Genomic DNA, 20,344 nt, shown 5'->3' on the forward strand with positions numbered 1-20,344 from the left:
TTCACTCAACAAACAGGTGGAAAAAAGTTATATGCCACATATCACTTTAAGGACTGAGACCTCAATGCACATTCGTGGATCCTTAAAGAAAGGCTCAAGCCAGGTCTTGTCTGTGTTTTGTGCAGGAAAGGGAGCAGATCGGGTAAAAAGCAGGAAAAGAAACATGTTCCGCCCCCCCGCCCCCCCCCCAAAAAAGAACGAGGAGTACTTGTGGCACCTTAGAGACTAATACATTTATTTGGGCATAAACTTTTGTGGGCTAAAACCCACTTCATCGGATGCATGCAGTGGAAAAGAGAGTTAAGGAAACAAGAATGGCACAAACCCACTCTTCCTTTACAGATCACTTTTAAATTAAGACTCTACTTTGAAAAGTAACTCAATCAAATGGGATTGTGAGATTTTTATGACTCTTTTCTCAGTGAGTTCCATATAGACTTTGCTCATCTTACAAGTAGTAACTTTTGTTTGCCAACTTCCCACCCTGCAGATTCATCCCAGAGTCTGAAAAATCACACTGGCTTCTTTCCTTTGCACTTTACCATAAAAGATTTTGCAGGCTATACTCTGCCCTCACACAACCATGACCCTCTGTTGTTTTCAAATTAAGCTATTACATCTGTATAAACCCATGTTTTTCAATAGGTTTCCACAGATGAATGCTCATTAGCACTGTAATATAGACTAAGTAAACAATTATGTTGTAGAAGAAGGAAGAATCCAGTTTTCTATCCACAGATCTGACTTGGAGTATATGCAAGGATTGGGTCTGTTGAGTAAGAAGGTGCCACTTTTACGTAGTCACATTTCAGAGTAGAATCCCACCAACAAAGCCTTTTTAATGTGGAGGGAAGCAGAGTGGTCATGAAGTAACTGAATCAGCAACTTGTTATGCCTGCAGCTCATAAATACTTTCTGCTCTGTTGGCTAAATTCCAGGCCAGTCCTCAATAGACAGGTCAGCATGGAGGTCCTTCTCTACACTAGAAAAAGTACCTTTTGCTGAAAATGTCCAAAACCCTTCTCAGCTGATACACAAAATGATTTAACAAAAAATTACCATTTTCCCCCAATAATAGAGAAGTCACTGATACAGAGTGATCTGGATCACTTGGTAAGCTCGGTGGGTGTAAGCATGCTGTATCATTGTAATGTAGCTAAATGTATACCTCTAGGAATGAAGGATGTAGGTCATGCTTAGAGGATGGGGGACTCTATCCTGGGAATCAGTGACTGAAAAAAATTTGGGCATGGTGAATAACAAGCTGAACATGAGCTCCCAGTGCAATGCTGTAGCCAAAAGGGCTAATTCACGTCCCTGGATTCAGTCTTCGCCCTCATTGTCTTGACGGTGGCTGAAAATTGAAGCTAGACAAATTCAGACTGGAAATAGGGTATACATTTTTAATGGTGAGAATAATTAATCCATTGAAACAATTTACCAAGGGTCACAGTGGATTCTCCATCACTGTCCATTTTTAAAACGAGATTGGATATTTTTCTAAAAGCTCTGCTCTAGGAATTATTATGGGCAGTTCTCTGGTCTGTGTTGTACAGGAGGTCAGACTGGATGATCCCCATGGTCCAAAAACTTTCTAGTGTAGATGGGACAACACTTTTACACGCCACTGTAGAAGTGTGGTGGTAACCTGGTGATGTTCTCATCACTTGCTTTGTATAATTTAATTTTTTTTCCAAACAACCATTCTTAAAATACACTTGGAAGAGGGAGAAATGCGTGGAAAGATAGTCCGGTACTGTACGATACCAGTGCGGCTTACAAATAGTTACAATTTATGATCTGTGAAAGTTAACATAAAAGCTAGGAATCTGGAAGAGAAATATGATGATTAACAGATAATGTCTACAAAATAGTAGCAAAATATTCATAGTCTTGTGGAGTAAATGATCCAGTCTCGTGATCAAGATTGAGAGTCTTGTAAATGTAAGCCATGCTGCAAAACTTTTTCACAAGAAAAACATTAGTTGGGCTTGAACATAGAATCATAGAACTGTAGAGCTGGAAGATACCTTGAGTGGTCATCGAGTTCAGCACCCTGCATTGAGACAGGACCAAGTAACCCTACGCCATTCCAACGCCCCCAATAATGGGGATTCCACAACCTCCCTTGGAAGCTATACTGGAGCTTAGTTCCCCTTAGAGTTAGAAATCTTTTCCTAGTAGCTAATGTAAATCTCCCTTGCTGCAGAGTAAGTCCATTACTTCTTGTCCTACCTTCGGTGGATGTGAAGAACAATTGATCCCCATCATCTTTATAACAGCCCTTAATATATTTGAAGACTGTTATCAAACTACCTGAAAGGGGGTTTCAAAGAGGATGGCTCTAGACTGTTCTCAATGGTAGCAGATGACAGAACGAGGAGTAATGGTCTCAAGTTGCAATGGGGGAGGTTTAGATTGGATATTAGGAAAAACTTTTTCACTAAGAGGGTGGTGAAACACTGGAATGCGTTACCTAGGGAGGTGGTAGAATCTCCTTCCTTAGAGGTTTTTAAGGTCAGGCTTGACAAAGCCCTGGCTGGGATGATTTAACTGGGACTTGGTCCTGCTTTGAGCAGGGGGTTGGACTAGATGACCTTCTGGGGTCCCTTCCAACCCTGATATTCTATGATTCTATGATTCTAAGCCGTGTCTCCTCTTCTCCCCCCCCCCCCCCCGCCTTCTTTTCTCAAGATTAAATGTTCCCAGATTTTTTAATCCTCCTCATAGGTCAGGTTTTCTAAATCTTTTATCATTTTTGTTGCTCTCCTCTGGACTCCCTCCACTTTGTCCACCTCTTTCCTAAAGAGTGGCGCCCAAAACTGGACCGCTACTCTAGCTGAGGCTCACCAGTGCCAAGTAGAATGGGACAGTGACTTCCCATGTCTCATTTGACATCCTGGAATGATATTAGCCTTTTTGCAACTGCATCACATTGCTGATTCATATTTGATTTGGAGTCTCCTATAACCCTCAGATGCTTTTCAGCAGTACCTCTGCCTAGCCAGTTATTCCCCCATTTTGCAGTTGTGCATTTGATTTTTTTCTTTGCTAAGTATAGTACTTTGCTTTTATCTTTATTGAATTTCATCTTACTGAGTTCAGTCTGATTCTCCAATTTATCAAGGTCATTTTGATTTCTAATAGTTTCCTCCAAAGTGCTTGCAACCCCTTCCGGTTCGGTATCATCTGCAAATTTTATAAGCATATTCTCCATTCCGTTATCCATGTCATAAATGAAAATATTGAGTAGCACCAGACCCAGAAATGGCCACTGTGGGACCCTGCTAGATACACATTTGCAGTTTAATAGCAAATGATTGATAAGTACTCTGAGTGATCTTTCAAACCATTGTGCACTCGCCTCATAGTAATATCATTTAGACGACATTTCCCTAGTTGTTTGAGAGAGTGTCTTGTAGGAATGTATCAAAATCCTTACTAAAATCAAAATGAATTAATTCATGTTAAGTTTTCACATTTTCTAAATTTGTGGCTACCAATGCAAATATGTTGACCACAAAGTAAGGCACAATTTTTTGACAGTGAGGATAACAATTGTTACAACTTATGGGGGGGGGGGGGGGAAGTCTCAATCATTTGAAGTCTTTAAGTCAAGACTAGATGTCTTTCAAAGAATTCAAAAAAAAGAGTATGACTAATTAATGGATCAAGCCAAAGCTCCATTAAAAAACAAATTTCAGTCTATGAACAGCCGTTTCTCTTGGGCAGTGCAGATCAGAAAGCTGGGGACAAAGCATTCTTTATCAAGGGGATGCAGGTAGGGAACAGACTCCCAGAGGAGATCAGGCAAATCCGGAGTCTGTCTTTAGTAAATGCTGCTAAACTCTCCTCTCCAAAAATTTGTGGAGAAAAAAAACAAACAAACAAACCTTTCCATCGTAAGAATGACACTTGCAACACTGACATCCCTTTTACCCAATAAGCTCCTGCCAGCCCCAAAATAGAAAATCAAATCTTAAAGAATTAAAAATAAAATCCTATCCCAAGCAGAGTTTTGTGGTTTTTTTTTACTCTGAAAAGGGAGATATCATCCCTAGTGGACTCCATGGAGTCTGTCTGCACTGCAATTAGACAGCTGCAGTAAACCTATGTGCCCTAGTCAGCTGGCACTGGCTGGTTGCAGGTGTTTAACTGCAGTGTAAACATACACTAAGGACTTCGCTAATGATACTGATTTTGTGTGGAAGGTACTCAATACTACCATGTTGGGCAGCTGTATAAAACTCTTTGGATGGATTTCATGTTGTGAACGTCTCTTGAATATCATTTGGAATTGAGGGCAATGCCCTATATGTCCAGCTGAGAACACAGCCCCCGTGTGGATCTTATTGATGGAGGACATGGGAGGTCCTTCAAAAGCTACTCTCTACAACAGGTGTCTCGTTTCTTGAGTCAGGTTCACTTGGCTCAAAGTGAGAAGTAATCAGATATGGAATAAAGCTATTTCCATTGCATTCTACCTTCTTACTATTTTTAACACTCCTCCATTGTAGTTGCCACTCTTTTCTAACTACCTTCTGAGTACATCTCAATCTTTATTTCTCCTCTGAGTTGTAAAAGAAAAGGAGTACTTGTGGCACTTTTGGAGACTATGCATCGGATGAAGTGAGCTGTAGCTCAAGAAAACTTATGCTCAAATAAATTTGTTAGTCTCCAAGGTGCCGCAAGTACTCCTTTTCTTTTTGCGAATACAGACTAACACGGCTGCTACTCTGAAACTTGTAAAAGATGTTACTGTATCTTGTGTGGACGTTTTTAGGATGTGGGGAGAACAATATCTTAGTTGTGTAATCTTTAAATAGTACATTTCAATTTGTTTCCTCTTTGGATCTAGTGACTTCTGTTTTCATAAGTTATATCTTCAGACCAATTAGATAACCAACACTTGGTCATTCTTAGCTTTTTATATGAGAACTGGCTGTCTGGGCTTAAAGGTTTTCTGATTCTTTAAAAAATATGTTAAAATGGCACATTTTAAGGCATAGACCAGCTGCTGTGTGTATTGCAGATCTCATCTGCTTGCTTTGGCAAATTACTATAATAAAAGCTGCAGTTTGAGACAATACATCTGTGGGAGAATGAATTATATTACAGCAGAGCAGGTGTTCTGCTATAAAGTTAGGTCACTTACCATTAAAAAGACAACAATTCTAGTTACTCAAGTTTGCATGTTCACTTGAATTGACTTGAAACCTCATGGGAGTATGGGGTAAGGTTATTGGTCTATGTTCCTTTAGTTTGAATTTCATGGTTTTCAGAGGTTTCTCTTTAGCCACTGAGAAGTGTGAGGCATCACAGGGGAACCTTAGCTTCGTGTTAACAAAGTTTTAGGGCATTTAATTATTTTTTGTCTTGTATATCAACAGTGGTAGTGAGGTAGAAGCCAGAAAGATCTGTTAGATTTTTGGATCCCGGATAATATGTTTAGGACTACCAATTACAAAGAGTCATTTTTACTTAGAAATTGGTCAGATTTAGGCTGAAAGTTGTTAAAACAAATGTGGAACCTCCTGGTGTGAGAGCATAACCACACTTAAAATTTTATTTTAAAAAACTTTAATAGCCTCATGCCATTTTCAAATGACTGTCATGGTTGATCAACTTCCCTTTTGTTCAGATCAAGTTTAAGTGTTTGGTGTGATTAATCAAATGCATCCGTTGAAGTGAGCTGTAGCTCACGAAAGCTTTATGCTCAGATAAATTTGTTAGTCTCTAAGGTGCCACAAGGACTCCTTTTCTTTTTGCGAAAACAGACTAACACGGCTGCTACTCTGAAACCTGTCATAAAAGGTAGTGATGTTTGTTAAAATTATTGTGTGCTCATTCAGTTTTTTTGCTGTTCACATCTGTGTGACTTCACCACCATGGGCTAATCTTAATATAGTAACGTTTACATGGTACTATTCAGAGTGGAAACACAAAAATTGGCCAGTTGGTGTTACTTCACAGCTGTAAATAATTTTTAAAAATGATCAGATTTTTAATTAGAACTGTCACCTTTTTCCTAGATTTTGACTTTTCATGCTCATCTGTTTCATGGGGTGACTAATAATCTCATAGACTGAAAGACCAGAATCTAAAGGGTGTTTCTCATAAACCAGTGCAAAAAAAATTGCATTTCTGAAATCTCCCAGTGCAATAATAGATGACCTGGTTTCTGCAGAGCAGCAGCACTTCTCAAGCTAAAACTAGGCTATTGTTTCAATAACCATGGGCTACAAAGCTTTCTGCTCCACCTTGACACTTGGGCATAGTATCTTTTGGCACTCTCCCCTGGTTCTCGTTATTTTTGCAGAATGCCTATAAGCCAGGCGGAATATTGAGGCTTTGAATGTACAATGTTAAACACAACTTGTTATGCTTGGAGGCACTCAGCCAAACCTTTGTTTGTAACCAGGGCCTGCCTGCTAATTAATGTAGGGGTGTAAAACTGCTGCCTCACTTGGTGTACTTGTCCATTTCCCCCAGGGCTGATTCAGATTATGTTGAATTCCAAGTTTTCATTTTAAAATGTTTCTGATCCAAATACCCTGAATGTGACAACAATGTAACTTTGTCTTAACCTGAAATATCGCTAAGAAATGACTAATATGTACATGCACTTTATGAATTATGCATGCACATTGAATAGTATATGTAATTGACCAAGTGAACCAAGGGTAGAAATAGCACTTAAATGCCCTACATGATTTCTTCCTTGCTGAGCAATGCTAAATGCAACAGTAATGTCTAATGTAGTTTTAGCAACTACAGAAAGGTCATATTTTATATTTGATTTTTGTGGAAACCACACACTATCGGGTAGGAGGATATTCATTTTGGATCAAGAGCAGTGTTTGCCCCCAAATTTGTAATACAGGCCCACTAACCATAATTAAAAACCTAATTTGGGCTACTCTACAGAATAACAGGTTTCAGAATAGCAACCGTATTAGTCTGTATCCGCAAAAAGATGCCACAAGTCCTCCTTTTCTTTTTGCGGATACAGACTAACACGGCTGCTACTCTGAAACCTGTCTCTGTACACAGAGAACATAAAACAATGGGTGTTACCATACACACTGTAACAAGAGTGATCCGGTAAGGTGAGCTATTACCAGCAGGAGAGAGAAAAAACCTTTTGTTGTTGTGATCAAGGTGGGCCATTTTCAGCAGTTGACAAGACCTGTGAGGAACAGTAAAGGGGGGAGGGGAATAGTTTTACTTTGTGTAATGACACATCTACTCCCAGTCTTTATTCAAGCCTAATGTAATGGTGTCCAGTTTGCAAATTAATTCCAATTCAGCAGTCTCTTGTTGGAGTCTGTTTTTGAAGTTTTTTGTTGAAGAATTGCCACTTTTAGGTCTGTAATCGAGTGACCCCAGAGAGATTGAAGTGTTCTCCAACTGGTTTTTGAATGTTATAATTCCTGATGTCTGATTTGTGTCCATTATTCTTTTATGTAGAGACTGTCCGGTTTGGCCAGTGTACATGCTAGAGGGGCATTGCTGGCACATGATGGCATATATCACATTGGTAGATGTACAGGTGAACGAGCCTTTGATAGTGTAGCTGATGCGATTAGGCCCTATGATGGTGTCCCCTGAATAGATATGTGGAACATATCCTTGCCACAAAGCCTGTTACCAACTGTGTCCACATATCTATTCAGGGGACACCATCTGGTCATCTCCTTGTTTCCAACTACTAAATTAGTTAATAGCTAAAAATATGTTAAATATAAAGCTAATGTTACTCTTCCCCATAAACAACTGTGGTTGCCACAAGGATCTATTCTGTAAGAGGAGACGGTCTGTGTTATCGTAACTTGGAGGGGAGGCAGTCCATGAGAATGTGAAGATTTGGTCCAGCGTATGAAAATTTGAGAATTGCTGGCTTAGATGACTTATCCTTCCCGCTACTTTGTGACTCTTCTTGTCACTACCACCTCATGCATTACTGTTGAGTAATGTGAAGCACTGCTTCTGTAGCATGCTCATCTCCAGCCAATCCACAGAGTGAGCCTGATCAGAAGGAGCCACTGTGTACTGTGTGACAGAGAAGAACATTGCCATGGGATCAGTCTGTAGCATTTAAATTGAAAAAGAGTAACTTGAGGGAAGCTCTAGTCAGTGATGCCGTGCAGTTCATAACAAGTCACTTTTATTTTGTGTTTTGACAGAGTGGAAACAGCTTCCATGTGTTTGACCAAGGCCAGTTTGCCAAGGAGGTGCTTCCAAAGTACTTCAAACATAACAACATGGCCAGCTTCGTACGTCAGCTCAACATGTGTAAGTACCTCTTAGGCAGTTCAAGAACCCAAAGCGTGAGGCCTATGCCTTTCTGCCGTGTTCACCTCCTCTGCCTGCCTCTTTATTTACCTGGAAGGGCAGTATAGGAACATTCTGGTTCAGTTGGGTTGGAAGCATGTTAGCTTTGAAGCTTCTCATTATCAGATTTGGTGGGAGGGGAGGGGATCTGAGTGCAGTCATAAGGTTAGCCTCTGCTGAGAAGAGAGAACCTTGCTAGGACAATAATCTAATGCCTTAGAAAAGAGGAGCTTTCATCACAAAGTTTTCCAGGTGAAGCAGCCTCTAACTGGCTTCTCTCAATAGCTGTCATTCACATTTTGATATTCCTTGATTCTTAGAACGAGAGCCCTGCACACTTTCCTTGTTTCACCTTTCACTAGCATTTCAGTGCAGACACCCATCCTTGCCTTGGGCATGTACACCCTGTAGCCAAGAGGGATCCCATCTGGAATTCTCCCAGAACCTCACTTCCTTTCAGTTAGACTGAGCTCAGCATGTTTTACATGCTCACTGATTTCTTGTCAATTTCCTTAGGAGGCAGCTGCTGTGTAGGTCACTTTAAGACACTGACCAAACCTGACCTGTTTAAAATAACTTCAACTAGTTTTGGAGTCTCTCCACATCTTGTACTTGCTCTTTTCCATGGCTCTGTCCCCTCCCCTGTTTATGATGATCTAATGTGGGAAGGACAATGGGAGGCAGCAGTGCCCTGAGAAAGGAAGGCAAGAGCTCCTTGTGGAGAGTTCCCTGTCCCCTCCCAAAGAGAAGCATCACCAAAGAAATCCAAGCCTGCCATTGGGATGAAGAGCTCATAGAGTTGGTTACATCAGAGAACTGGACTCGCCTCTACTCTTCTCCCCATTCCATTGTTGAAAGTGGAGCGGCCCGTCCCCTCCTCGGGAAGCAGAGCCAATCTCCTATCCTCTTCAGGAAGGCAGGGGAGTGGAGGTTGTGAGGCTGTTTTTGCAAGAGAAGGCGAGCTCATCCATCTGGCCAATGCGGGAGGAGGATGCAACTTGCTTTTTATGGGGTGGCCACAAATACAGGATCATTTTGGAATAGGATTGACCTAAGCATCTATGTGTATTAAGGCAAGTGTTGCGTCCTCTGCTTATGCTGTCAGAACCAGGGGGAAGTGAAGATAATCCTAGAATCAAGAAGAAAGGGAAATGTTAGGGAAGCCTCATCTAATTATATCCATCTTAAATTACATGGGTTAGGCATTCGCCCAGTTGTCAGTTCCCTCCTTTTTCACAGTGGCAGGAAACAGCTGGGACAGAATCCAGGACTAGCGTGGCTTGTGACAGTGGGAATATTTTGTAATATTTGAGGCCTGTTTGTGCCTTAGTTTCCCCTGTATGCTGCATTGTTGCCCAGTGGGTAGAAAAGGACTGTTTTCTCTGAGCAAGCCAAGACACACAAGCTTGGGTGTCACCTCGTCTGGGCATTAGACCCCATATCAGTGGAGCATTTTAGAAGACAATGGCAAATCCAATTGCCTGGACACTGACGCTTTGAAACCAACACCCCCAAGGGATGCTTATTTCCCCACTTCGCCAGCTGGGGGAACAGTGCCCAGCTTCCCTGTGGAGTACAGAAGACTGGGGGGTTAAGTGTTGGCTACTGGAAGGAGTTGGGGCTCTCACTTGGTGTCTGACCAAGGGGGTCAGATGGAAAGAGAGAGCCTGAACCAAGACATTCACTACAGCTTGACTGGGCTCTGGGCTGACCAGAATGGACTATGCTGTAACCTTCAGTTCTCCAGACTACCCTGAGGACTTACTGTACTGGGTTCCATTTAACTAATAAACCCACTGTTTTGATACTGTGGGAGTGTCCCTGCCAATGCTGGGTGAGGTGCAGTAATCCCTGCAGAGTGGACAAGTCTCCATCAGGAATCTGTCTCAGTGGGACTTGCTGAATGGAGCTCACCATGTGAAGCAGGAGTGCTGAAGGCCCAGAGGTCCAGTCTAAGAAGGCACTGGAGCCACGTGGCTTACCTGGAGGAAGAGTGAAACCCTTAGCAGGTCTGGCACCCTGAAGGGGTTTCTCTGAGAGTCTGTTCCAAAGCTAGAGGCATAGCACCAATCATGTGGATCTGTGACATGGGTACGTTATTAAAAGTCAAGAAGTAGCATGTTCTAAGCTTCAATAGTTTTCACTCTCAAGCCTGGTCTGTGTAAACAAACTGTACTACAAATGGTACCAGTATAGTAAAAGCCGTACAGCTCCCATAGTGTGAATGCAATATTAGCAGTATAAAGGTTCCTTCCTTCTGTAGGGAAGGGAAGTATGCTTTTTACTGATAATACTTTGCCCATACCAGAGGTTTCACCATTTATCTATTTCAGTAGAAAAATCTCACCTATAACTTGAATCCATAAATGATACAAACATTGTGTGTAGAGTGTTGGGGCCTTAAAGTGGAATAGAAAAAAAGCAAAGAAAAAGGATACTCTGAAAGACCAACCACTGTCAACTAAGAGCTTCCCATCCCCACTGCCAGCAGAATTTTTTCTGGCTTTCATACTTGCATAGTCCATGAAAGCTACCTCATCTGTTATAGCAACTCCAGAGTTTTCCAGTGGTCTTAACCCAAACAATATTACCCCATAAGCAGAGCAACCTTGAAAAGTCTCAGATAATGAGTCCAGTTCTCAAAACAAAGTTCCCAGCATGCATCAGATGGTTCTTAGGCTAAGTGGATTTTTTTTAAACCATTTCCAGAGTTCCAAGGTAAAAAGTCCATAGGCCTGAAATCCGCACCCCTTTTGTGTAGCGAGCTCATGTCGTGTCGGTTAGTTGTAATGCCAGGTTAGTTAGTCACTCCATTTTGTCTTTAGGATGAGGATTAGACATTCCTGCTTTTACTGAGATGTATAATAATCTTCCTGAGACGCACTGCCTGGGAGACCATTCTTGCTGTGAAACATCTGTACAGTACAAGTAGCTTTCTAATGCACTGGGACTGTACTCACAACTCTGTTCCAAAAATAAGCTAGCGCTTGAATGGCCTTCCTTGTAAATTCATCTACATTTTTGGGTGCTGTCCCTTGATATGATGATGATGGAAAGTCAGGCGGTGAATAGGTCCCAGGGAGATAAGCCTTGACAAGGCTTTAAATACACAGTGCTCCTCCTGAAAATAGTCTCTTGCCAGAATCCCTCTCACAACAGAGCCAAGAACAGGTGCAAACAATAACTTCTTGCTTTAGATGGGGAAAAATGTGGTGTGTGTTAATTGTTAAAATTACGGTTCTTGCTACCATTGGCATGTAAGTAACTGAAGGGTCAGCCAAAACGTTCTTAAAGACTATTTTTAATGACCGGTTTCAGAGTAGCAGCCGAGTCTGTATATGTATGAGGTTTTTCATGAAGTTGATGGATTTAATATTGATCTTGTTCTTTCTTCTCTCTGTTGCAACAGGAATTGATTTGTTTGGGGATTGTGGTCGGTGGCTGTTCAGTTTTTAAATTTATTTTAGCTAGGAGCAAAGTTAAAGAATTTGGACAAATCCAGACTGAAAAGTGATTTCAGAGTGTCCCAGACCAACTAGTCCAGTTTGCTGGAAGAAAAGTTGAATTTGTTGGTTCCGTGGATTAAAATTGTTGATTAGCCGAGGGCAGTGAGTTTATTGGAATCTACTATAATATGAAAACCAAATAAGCAATGTGGCTATTGCAGTAGTATCTTTCTTGAATTGTTCAATGCTTATTTAGTAGAATTTTGCAATTCCATAATCTTGTGTTTCTCCCAAGTAACGTTTCAGTATAAAAATATTATATTGGCCCACAGTTCAACTTGGTAAATTTGGAGTTATCCTGGTTAGTAGCTAATCTGATCAGTTCATTGGGTCATGATAACATGACTAGTTTAGATTCTCTATCTGGCATTAGGACAGTAAATCCAGTTATAGTGTTGCAAGTAATCTACCATAAACCACAAAATAAACATTCTAAGGGAAATATGGGGAAACCTCCTGTTTTTGGTGCTAGCTGCTGTCCTGGGACATGGAGTTTTCATGGAAATACTCCAGAGTAGGAGCTAGCGTTCTGGGATGGAGGAGTGGAGAGTACATTCTGTTCAAAACCTGAAAACCATTTACTCTGTTCTCAAGAAATCTGTCTGTCCCTATGTTAATGCTAGTTCAATAGTCTCTGCAAATGCACTGTGCTGTCTTTTCTGGCGTCTAAACCTGTGTTGCTTAGTGCTCCTTTTACTCTGAGAACATGCAGGGAAGTGCAGAACTGGGGGGGGGGGTGTGTGTGTGTGTGTGTGTGTGTGTGTGTGTGTGTGTGTGAACGAACTGTAGCACTACTTAAAGATCTCTAGGTCAGGAGTTCTCAACCTTTTTCTTTCTGACACTTCCCCCCAACATGCTGTAAAAACTCCACAGCCCACCAGTGCCCCAGCAACTGTTTTTCTGCATATAAAAGCCAGGGCCAGCGTTCGAGAGTAGCAAGCAGGGCAATTGCCTGGGGCCCAATGCCATGGGGGCCCTGCAAAGCTAAGTTACTTTGGCTTCAGCCCAGGGTGGCGGGGTTCAGGGCCCTGGGCTTCAGCCCTGCACAGCGCGCTTCGGCTTTCTTCCCTGGGCCCCAGCGAGTCTAGCATTGGTCCCGCTCGCAGGCCCCAGACCCCTGGTTGAGAACAGCTGCTGTAGGTGACTTTGTCTACTCTTCCCTGCCAGGCCAGCAAAGCAGGAATACGCTGGGATTAGCCTAGAGACACTGCTTCAGGGCAGTCTGCTCAGCTTCCTCTCGGCACACAAATACCTATATTTACCTTTTGGTTTTAAATTCTTGTGATAGGCTGCAACATAAAGGATGCCTTTCATATACCCCTCACCTGGAGGTTATATCAAGGATTAGCTTTAATGCTCCAGATGTGGGCTTTAGAAAGTATTCCAGTGTTAGAAATTATGACAGTTTCATTACCTTTCAACACTAGTCCTTTGAATAAGTATGGGCCATGATGTCTCCATGGTTCATGACCGAGGTCTTTGGTTTCTAAGGTTTCAGAGTAGCAGCCGTGTTAGTCTGTATTCGCAAAAAGAAAAGGAGTACTTGTGGCACCTTAGAGACTAACAAATTTATTAGACCATAAGCTTTCGTGAGCTGTAGCTCACGAAAGCTTATGCTCTAATAAATTTGTTAGTCTCTAAGGTGCCACAAGTACTCCTTTTCTTCTTTCATGGTGACAAGCAGGTAGGCTAATTCCAGCAGTTAACAAGAATATCAGAGGAACAGTGGGGGGTGGGGTGGGAGGGAGAAATACCATGGGGAAATAGTTTTACTTTGTGTAATGACTCATCCATTCCCAGTCTCTATTCAAGCCTAAGTTAATTGTATCCAGTTTGCAAATTAATTCCAATTCAGCAGTCTCTCCTTGGAGTCTGTTTTTGAAGCTTTTTTGTTGAAGTATAGCCACTCTTAGGTCTATTTCCCCATGGTATTTCTCCCTCCCACCCCACCCCCCACTGTTCCTCTGATATTCTTGTTAACTGCTGGAATTAGCCTACCTGCTTGTCACCATGAAAGGTTTTCCTCCTTCCCCCCCCCTGCTGTTGGTGATGGCTTATCTTAAGTGATCACTCTCCTTACAGTGTGTATGATAAACCCATTGTTTCATGTTCTCTGTGTGTGTGTATATAAATCTCTCCTCTGTTTTTTCCACCAAATGCATCCGATGGAGTGAGCTGTAGCTCACGAAAGCTTATGCTCTAATAAATTTGTTAGTCTCTAAGGTGCCACAAGTACTCCTTTTCTTTTTGGTTTCTAAGGATCACTTGAATAACAGAGAAACTGGCTAATGTCACTACAGTAACGTACAATTTCTCTAAATCATTTACTTGCTGCTGCAGTGCAGGAAGCTCTTTTCAACCATAGCTGTGGTCTAACTTTAACACTTCACAGCCACCATTCTTGATTTATCCTAGTGGTTTACAAAATTGGCATATTCCAAAAAAAATTTTTGCAGTGGATTTGTATGCTCTTGAGTGGTTTTTAGATGTTCTGAGTGTTTGAAGTTTTGAGTACATCACTGTTACCTAAGATGCTCAGAAAGCAGTTTTCAGCATGTCACTTCTTTCCTTTTCTCACCGAGTAGTAGAATTGCAATGTCACTTTTTTACCAGGAGGTCATATAACATCCATATCAAAAGTTAACCTGATAACACATCAGTTGTAACAAACCACTCAAAGCCAGGAAGTTCCTAGTTGAGGGCTCAACATTTTAAACAAACGGTATAGACCAAGTTGGTATGCTTGTCTATGGTTATTTTAATTCTCCTTTTCTGAGGGGGTTGGGGAAGGATTAAAGCAAAATCTATTTCTGAGTTCAGTACAAAAGACCATCTAATATTTGTAGCTTTCTGCTGAAATGTGAAGATCATCCAGGTGTTTAAACCTTTCCTCATTAATCCTCACTGAATATGCTGTTTACATTTGCTGCCTGGAGTTCGTTCCTAGATCCTTTTCAGTCCAGCTTCTTTCTGTCTGCACTCCACTAAAAGCACTCTCGCTGAAGTCTTTTAATGTTCTCTTCCTAGCCAAAACTCAGAATCTGTATCCCATCCTTAACCTGTCAGCCACCATTGACATCACTGACCATGCACTGCTTCTTGAAATCTTGTACTCCCTTGGCTTCCATGACTCTGTCCTCTCCTGGGTCTCCTCCTTCCTCCACAATGGCTTCTTCAGCATGTCCTTTGGAGGATCCTTCCTATCCTCCCTCCAGTTGTCTGTGGAGGTTCCACGGAACTCTGTCCTTGGTCCCCTTCTCTTCTCTCTCTACACCTTATCTCCGAGTAGCCTCATCTGCAAACATCAATTAAACTACTAGCTGTTTGCTGATTTGAAGATCTACTTCTCTCCTTTTCGCACTATTGAGTGGCTCAGGACCATGAGTGCCTACCTCAGAAAGTCTGTCAAAAACAAACACCCCAAACTGGTAGTGTGTTCTATATTAGATTTCACCAAACCAGTAACAAATGTGACCCCTGGACCTCTATAACAGTCTTACCATGGAGTCACTAACAGTCCCCCGGGCTCTCCAGTCTATCTTGCCACTAGGATGACCAGACAGCAAATGTGAAAAATCAGGATGGGGGTGGAGGGTAATAAGAGCCTATATAAGAAAAAGACCCCAAAATCGGGACTGTTCCTATAAAATTGGGACATCTGGTCACCCTACCTGCCACCCAGACAAGCTGGGCTTAGTGATAAATGGTCACTTACACCCAAAATCATGCCACATTCAGGTTGCTTCTAGTCCTGAGAGACCAGTCACTTACCCCAGAGCAGCTGGTACTCTAGATTCTACACCAAAGGCAGGAAAAAGGAATGAATTATTTACAGGTTAAAACGAGCAAACATAGTAACTCATTGGTGTGTCTAAATTCTAAGAGTGTCGGAGTTGTAGTGATCTGTCTATTCAAAGTGTCTTTCAGGACAGCCCCAGGAGGCAGCCCCTGGGGATCTCTGGCTTCAGTTTTGAGTCTCTGGCCCTTCAGAGTTCAAACAGCCAAAAAGATGTGGTTTTTTCTTGACATGAATTTTGTTCCCTTCCCCCAGAGTTCAAGATGATGGGACGAGTTCATGTGCAGGTCTCCTCTTCTTGGGTGCCGGGAGGAGGAAGGGAGGGAGAAGGGGAGAAGCAATCAACAAAGTCCACATTGGTTTGTGTGGTATCTATGGACTCTTTTGTTGGGCAGGAGATAACACCTCCTGTAGCAAACTAGTATTTCACAAAAAGAAAAGGAGTACTTGTGGCACCTTAGAGACTAACAAATTTATTAGAGCATAAGCTTTCGTGAGCTACAGCTCACTTCATCGGATGCATTTGGTGGAAACTTTGTGAGCTGTAGCTCACGAAAGCTTATGCTCTAATAAATTTGTTGGTCTCTAAGGTGCCACAAGTACTCCTTTTCTTTTTGCGAATACAGACTAACACGGCTGCTACTCTGAAACCTAGTATTTCACACTGGGTAATGTTTCTCTCCAGGCTGGTGGGGGGGCCTGGCTTTACAGTTTCAGACCAAACACGTAAATATTACCTTTGTAACATGGGATGTAGACATTGTAAGTGAGATTAATACATGCAGCAACTTACAAGCATTTCATAGTCTAAACACGAAATCAGCGGTGGGCAACCTATGGCCCGCGGTCCGAGCCATTTTAAGCTGGTTTGTGAGCCGCACCATGTGGCTCTGCCAGGGTGCTGGGTCAGGGGCCTCACCAGGTGACTCAGCCCCCCTCCGGTGCTCCAGCCGGGATACTGGGTTGAGGGCCGCACCATACGGCTTGGCCCCGCTCCAGCCAAGGCGCAGGGTCGGGGCCTGCAAAACACGGCTCCCAGAAGCCATGGCATGGTCCTGCTTTGGCTCCTACGTGCTCCAATAGGAGCTACAGGGGCGGTGCCTGCGGATGGGGCAGCATGCAGAACCGCCTGGCTGTGCCTCTGTGTAGGAGCTGGAGAAGGGACATGCCACTGCTTCTGGGAGCCGCTTGAGATAAGCGCCACTTTGAACCTGCATCCCCTGAGCCAGGTGTGGCTCCACTCCCAGCCTCAGCCCCAGGTCAGGAACGGAGCTGTGGATGAGGCTGGAGGTAGGAGTGGAGCTGTGTCAAGGCTGGGGGCGGGGATGGGAGATATGGGCGTGGCTGGAGGCAGAAATGGAGCAGAGCTGGCAGAGAGGTTGGGTGGCATTCCCTCCCCTGCCCCGTCCCGTGGGGGCTGGCATGGTCCCCGCTGCATCCCTCCCCAGAACTTCCTCCATGCCCCCTACAGGGATGCGCCCCTCAATTTTGGGACCTCTGCTCTAGGACCTCACATCCAGGCTATATCTAAGTCTTGCACATTCCTCATGAATAACATCTCTAACATCCTGCCTCTCCTTTCCCTCTACACAGCTAAGACCCTGTTACCCCAGTTCCTGCAGCGTCTTTTCTCTGGCCTGGCCAAATGCAGTCTTGCCCCACTCCAGTCCATTCAGAATGCTGCTGCAGAGATCAATCTCCCCGGTCTGTCGCTTTGACCCTGTCACCCCTCTCTTTGCATCCCTCCACTGGCTACCTCTCATCTCTCTTCTGTTTTTTCCACCAAATGTATCCGATGAAGTGAGCTGTAGCTCACGAAAGCTTATGCTCTAATAAATTTGTTAGTCTCTAAGGTGCCACAAGTACTCCTTGTCATATTAAACAAACTTATCTTCACTTTCAAGGCCCTTCATGGCCTATCACTTCTCATTCAGTGTTTAAAGGTTGATCGTGTCTTCCAATCAGCCCATGATACCAGCCTCCGTTGCCTGCTTGTTAAATTGTCAAACACTTTTCTGCTTTTTTCCAAGGCTTCCGCACATGTGTGGGAGGAGCTTCCTATAAACAGTCTCAAAACTACCTCCTATTCCTCCTCCAAACTCTCCTTTGCTGTCATGCTTCCAAAAATCTTGACAATAGTCCCACTGCGGATGTGCTGAGGCCACTGCTTGCCATGCTGACCAGTATTGTCCCATTGTTTCTCTATTTGTTCTGTGTCCAGCTGTTGAGCTCTCTGGGGCAGAGATTTTTTTTGTTCTGTTTGTACAGCTCCTAGCACAATGGGGGCCTGGTCCATGACTGGAGCACCTAGGAGCTCCCCCAATACAAATAATAATCTTCCCCACAACCCCAAGCTAATACTCAGTTACCAGACTGCCTCTTCAGGATGGTATTGCTGCAGCACAGCATGTGTGTCAGTTATGGGCCTCCTGTACTCACCCGTCTCTGTAACAGCTATGCCTCCAGCAGAAACAAAGTGCGTATCTGAAACTTAAGGATCTAAATGTAACAGAGATACGAGTGTTTGGCTATTTAAAAAAGTCAGTCTGGCATTTAAATCAGACACCGCATGGGCTGTATTTACTCTTGTGGCATCTGCATAGGGACTGTGGAATTTTAATCTTCCTCCTCTACTGACTCACTGTGTGGTCTTTGGCAAGTCACTTATCCTCTGAGCCTCGGGTTCCCCGTACCTGTGAGGAATGTTATGGATTGTCTGTCTGGAATGTGTAATATGAAGTTCAGGGCCACGTGTCTCGGACAGGAGCCTTGCAAGGTGCAGCAGGCTATGCTCTTCAGAGGAAGGGTGACTTGTGGTTGAGGCACTGGCCTGGGAAATCAGAGTTCTGTTCCCTGCTCTGCCACAGATTTTCCGTGTGATCTTGGACAAATTACTTAAGACACCTCTGCATGCAAACCGTGGTCTGCACACGGTATGTCGGCATACAGCCACCAACATTTATATACTGCTCAGGCGTGTGCCTGCTTTCATCGGTGCTATGCGTACTCACCATGGGTGCGGGTGTCAATGTGAGGCAGGTATCCCAGTGTGCCACATGCTGCTGTTCTGTGCAGTGCCTCCTGGGAAACTTCCACAGTGTGTTGTGGGGTAGAAGTGACTGGCCCAGAGATCTCTGGGAATGACGGCATATAATGGTCTCCATCTCACAACACCATCCATATCGCATCATTTTCACTCCTTTAAAAAAAAAAAAAAAAAATCCCATGGATCCATGCAGCACTTTTGAGCGTCTGCCATCTCAGACAGAAGCATGGAGCCCACAAAGCTCTGAGCTAGTCTCATGAACGCTGCAAGCACAATTCTTCTGTGTGTGCAGACTTGCAGGATATACTGGAATAACAGGGACATAACTGTTTCTTCAAGGACAGTTTGAGGGGCATATAGAACGAACAATTAAAGTGTGCTGGTATTCATGGAGCAGAGCTCCACTTCTGGGCCCAAGAAACAAGCACTGATTGGGGGAATTGCATCGTAATGTGGCTTTGGAATGAACAGCAATGGCTACAGAATGCATGCAGAAGGCCATGTTCCTGGATCATGCATGGACACCAGAATGAGTTGCACTGACCGTTAAGAAGCAAGCGACGATCACACTCTGAAAGCTTACACGGCTGTATTGCTATCTATCCGGGGAAATGACTTTGAAGCTGGAAAATCCACAGTTAATTGTCTCCTGCTCTGCACAATCATGACTCGCCACAGCATGCAGGACATAGTGGATGCGTTTGCAGCAATGAGGTTCCAAACTGCGGTGGGGCAGTTGACCACATGCATATTCCTATTATGGCAGGAGCTCACATTGCCTAACCACTGAAAAGAAGCCCTTTTGGCAAGTGTTGGAGGATGACTGGGAATGCTTCACTGTTATCAATGTGGGCTGGCTAGGGAAGGTGCATGACACGTGCATCTTTAAGAACACAGGATTGTTCAGAAAGCTGCAAGCAGGATTATTCTTTCCCAACTGGCAGATCACGACTGTTGATGTGGAAATGCCAACAGTGATTCTGGGTGACACAGCCTACCCTTTTGATCCCCTAGCTCATGAAGTCGTACACTGGTTACCTTGAGGGCACCAAGGGAAGGTTCAGCTACTGGCTCAGCAGGTGCAGAGTGACGGTTGGATGTACTTTTGGTAGATTGAAGTGACACTGGTGATGTTTACTCACTAGATTGGATCTCAGTGACGAAAATATCCCAGTGGTTATAGCCACCTAATATGTGTGAGGCAAAGGGGGAAAGCTGCTCTCAGGGTGGAGGACGGGGGTAGAGCGACTGTCTGCTGCCATGGCTGGTGGAGCTGTGTGGCTAAAGGAGGTTTGGAGAGAGCACAGTAACGGCCACAGGACCGAGTTCTCTGGGCCTGCAGCTTGGGATGCTGCTCAGAATTGTGTAGTGCTTGCTCCACGTTTATAAATATGGCTGGTATTTTCCTGAAGCTATAAATTGTGTGGTGCTCGGTATGCATCTACAAGTACTGTTTGCTTTGGCTACTGCTGTGCATTCTGCAATATTTGTTGTGAACTAAAAAATAATTTGATTCTCCAAAGTGAAACTTTATTGTGTTGGGAAAAAACACTGCAGAAAAATCAATGTGCAAAAAACCCCACAGGCAATATTATACAAATTTTTAACACAACAAGGTGAAAATCTGAAGGAGAAAGGAAGTAAATATGTGTCCCTTTGAGC

At 43.4% G+C, this 20,344-nt stretch overlaps 1 protein-coding gene across 4 annotated transcripts in view; it reads left to right on the plus strand.

The window, feature by feature from the left end:
• Positions 1 to 20,344, plus strand: part of HSF1 (heat shock transcription factor 1) — a 98,752-nt gene that overhangs the window by 6,134 nt on the left and 72,274 nt on the right. For all 4 annotated transcript variants that reach the window (XM_038388735.2, XM_038388736.2, XM_043509866.1 and 1 more), the window contains one exon: positions 8,187 to 8,295. In XM_038388735.2, the coding sequence (XP_038244663.1) occupies positions 8,187 to 8,295 (109 nt within the window). Of the gene's footprint in view, positions 1 to 8,186; positions 8,296 to 20,344 lie in introns of those variants that run through there.

Source organism: Dermochelys coriacea, chromosome 2 (assembly GCF_009764565.3).
Source record: "Dermochelys coriacea isolate rDerCor1 chromosome 2, rDerCor1.pri.v4, whole genome shotgun sequence".
NCBI lineage: Eukaryota > Metazoa > Chordata > Testudines > Dermochelyidae > Dermochelys > Dermochelys coriacea.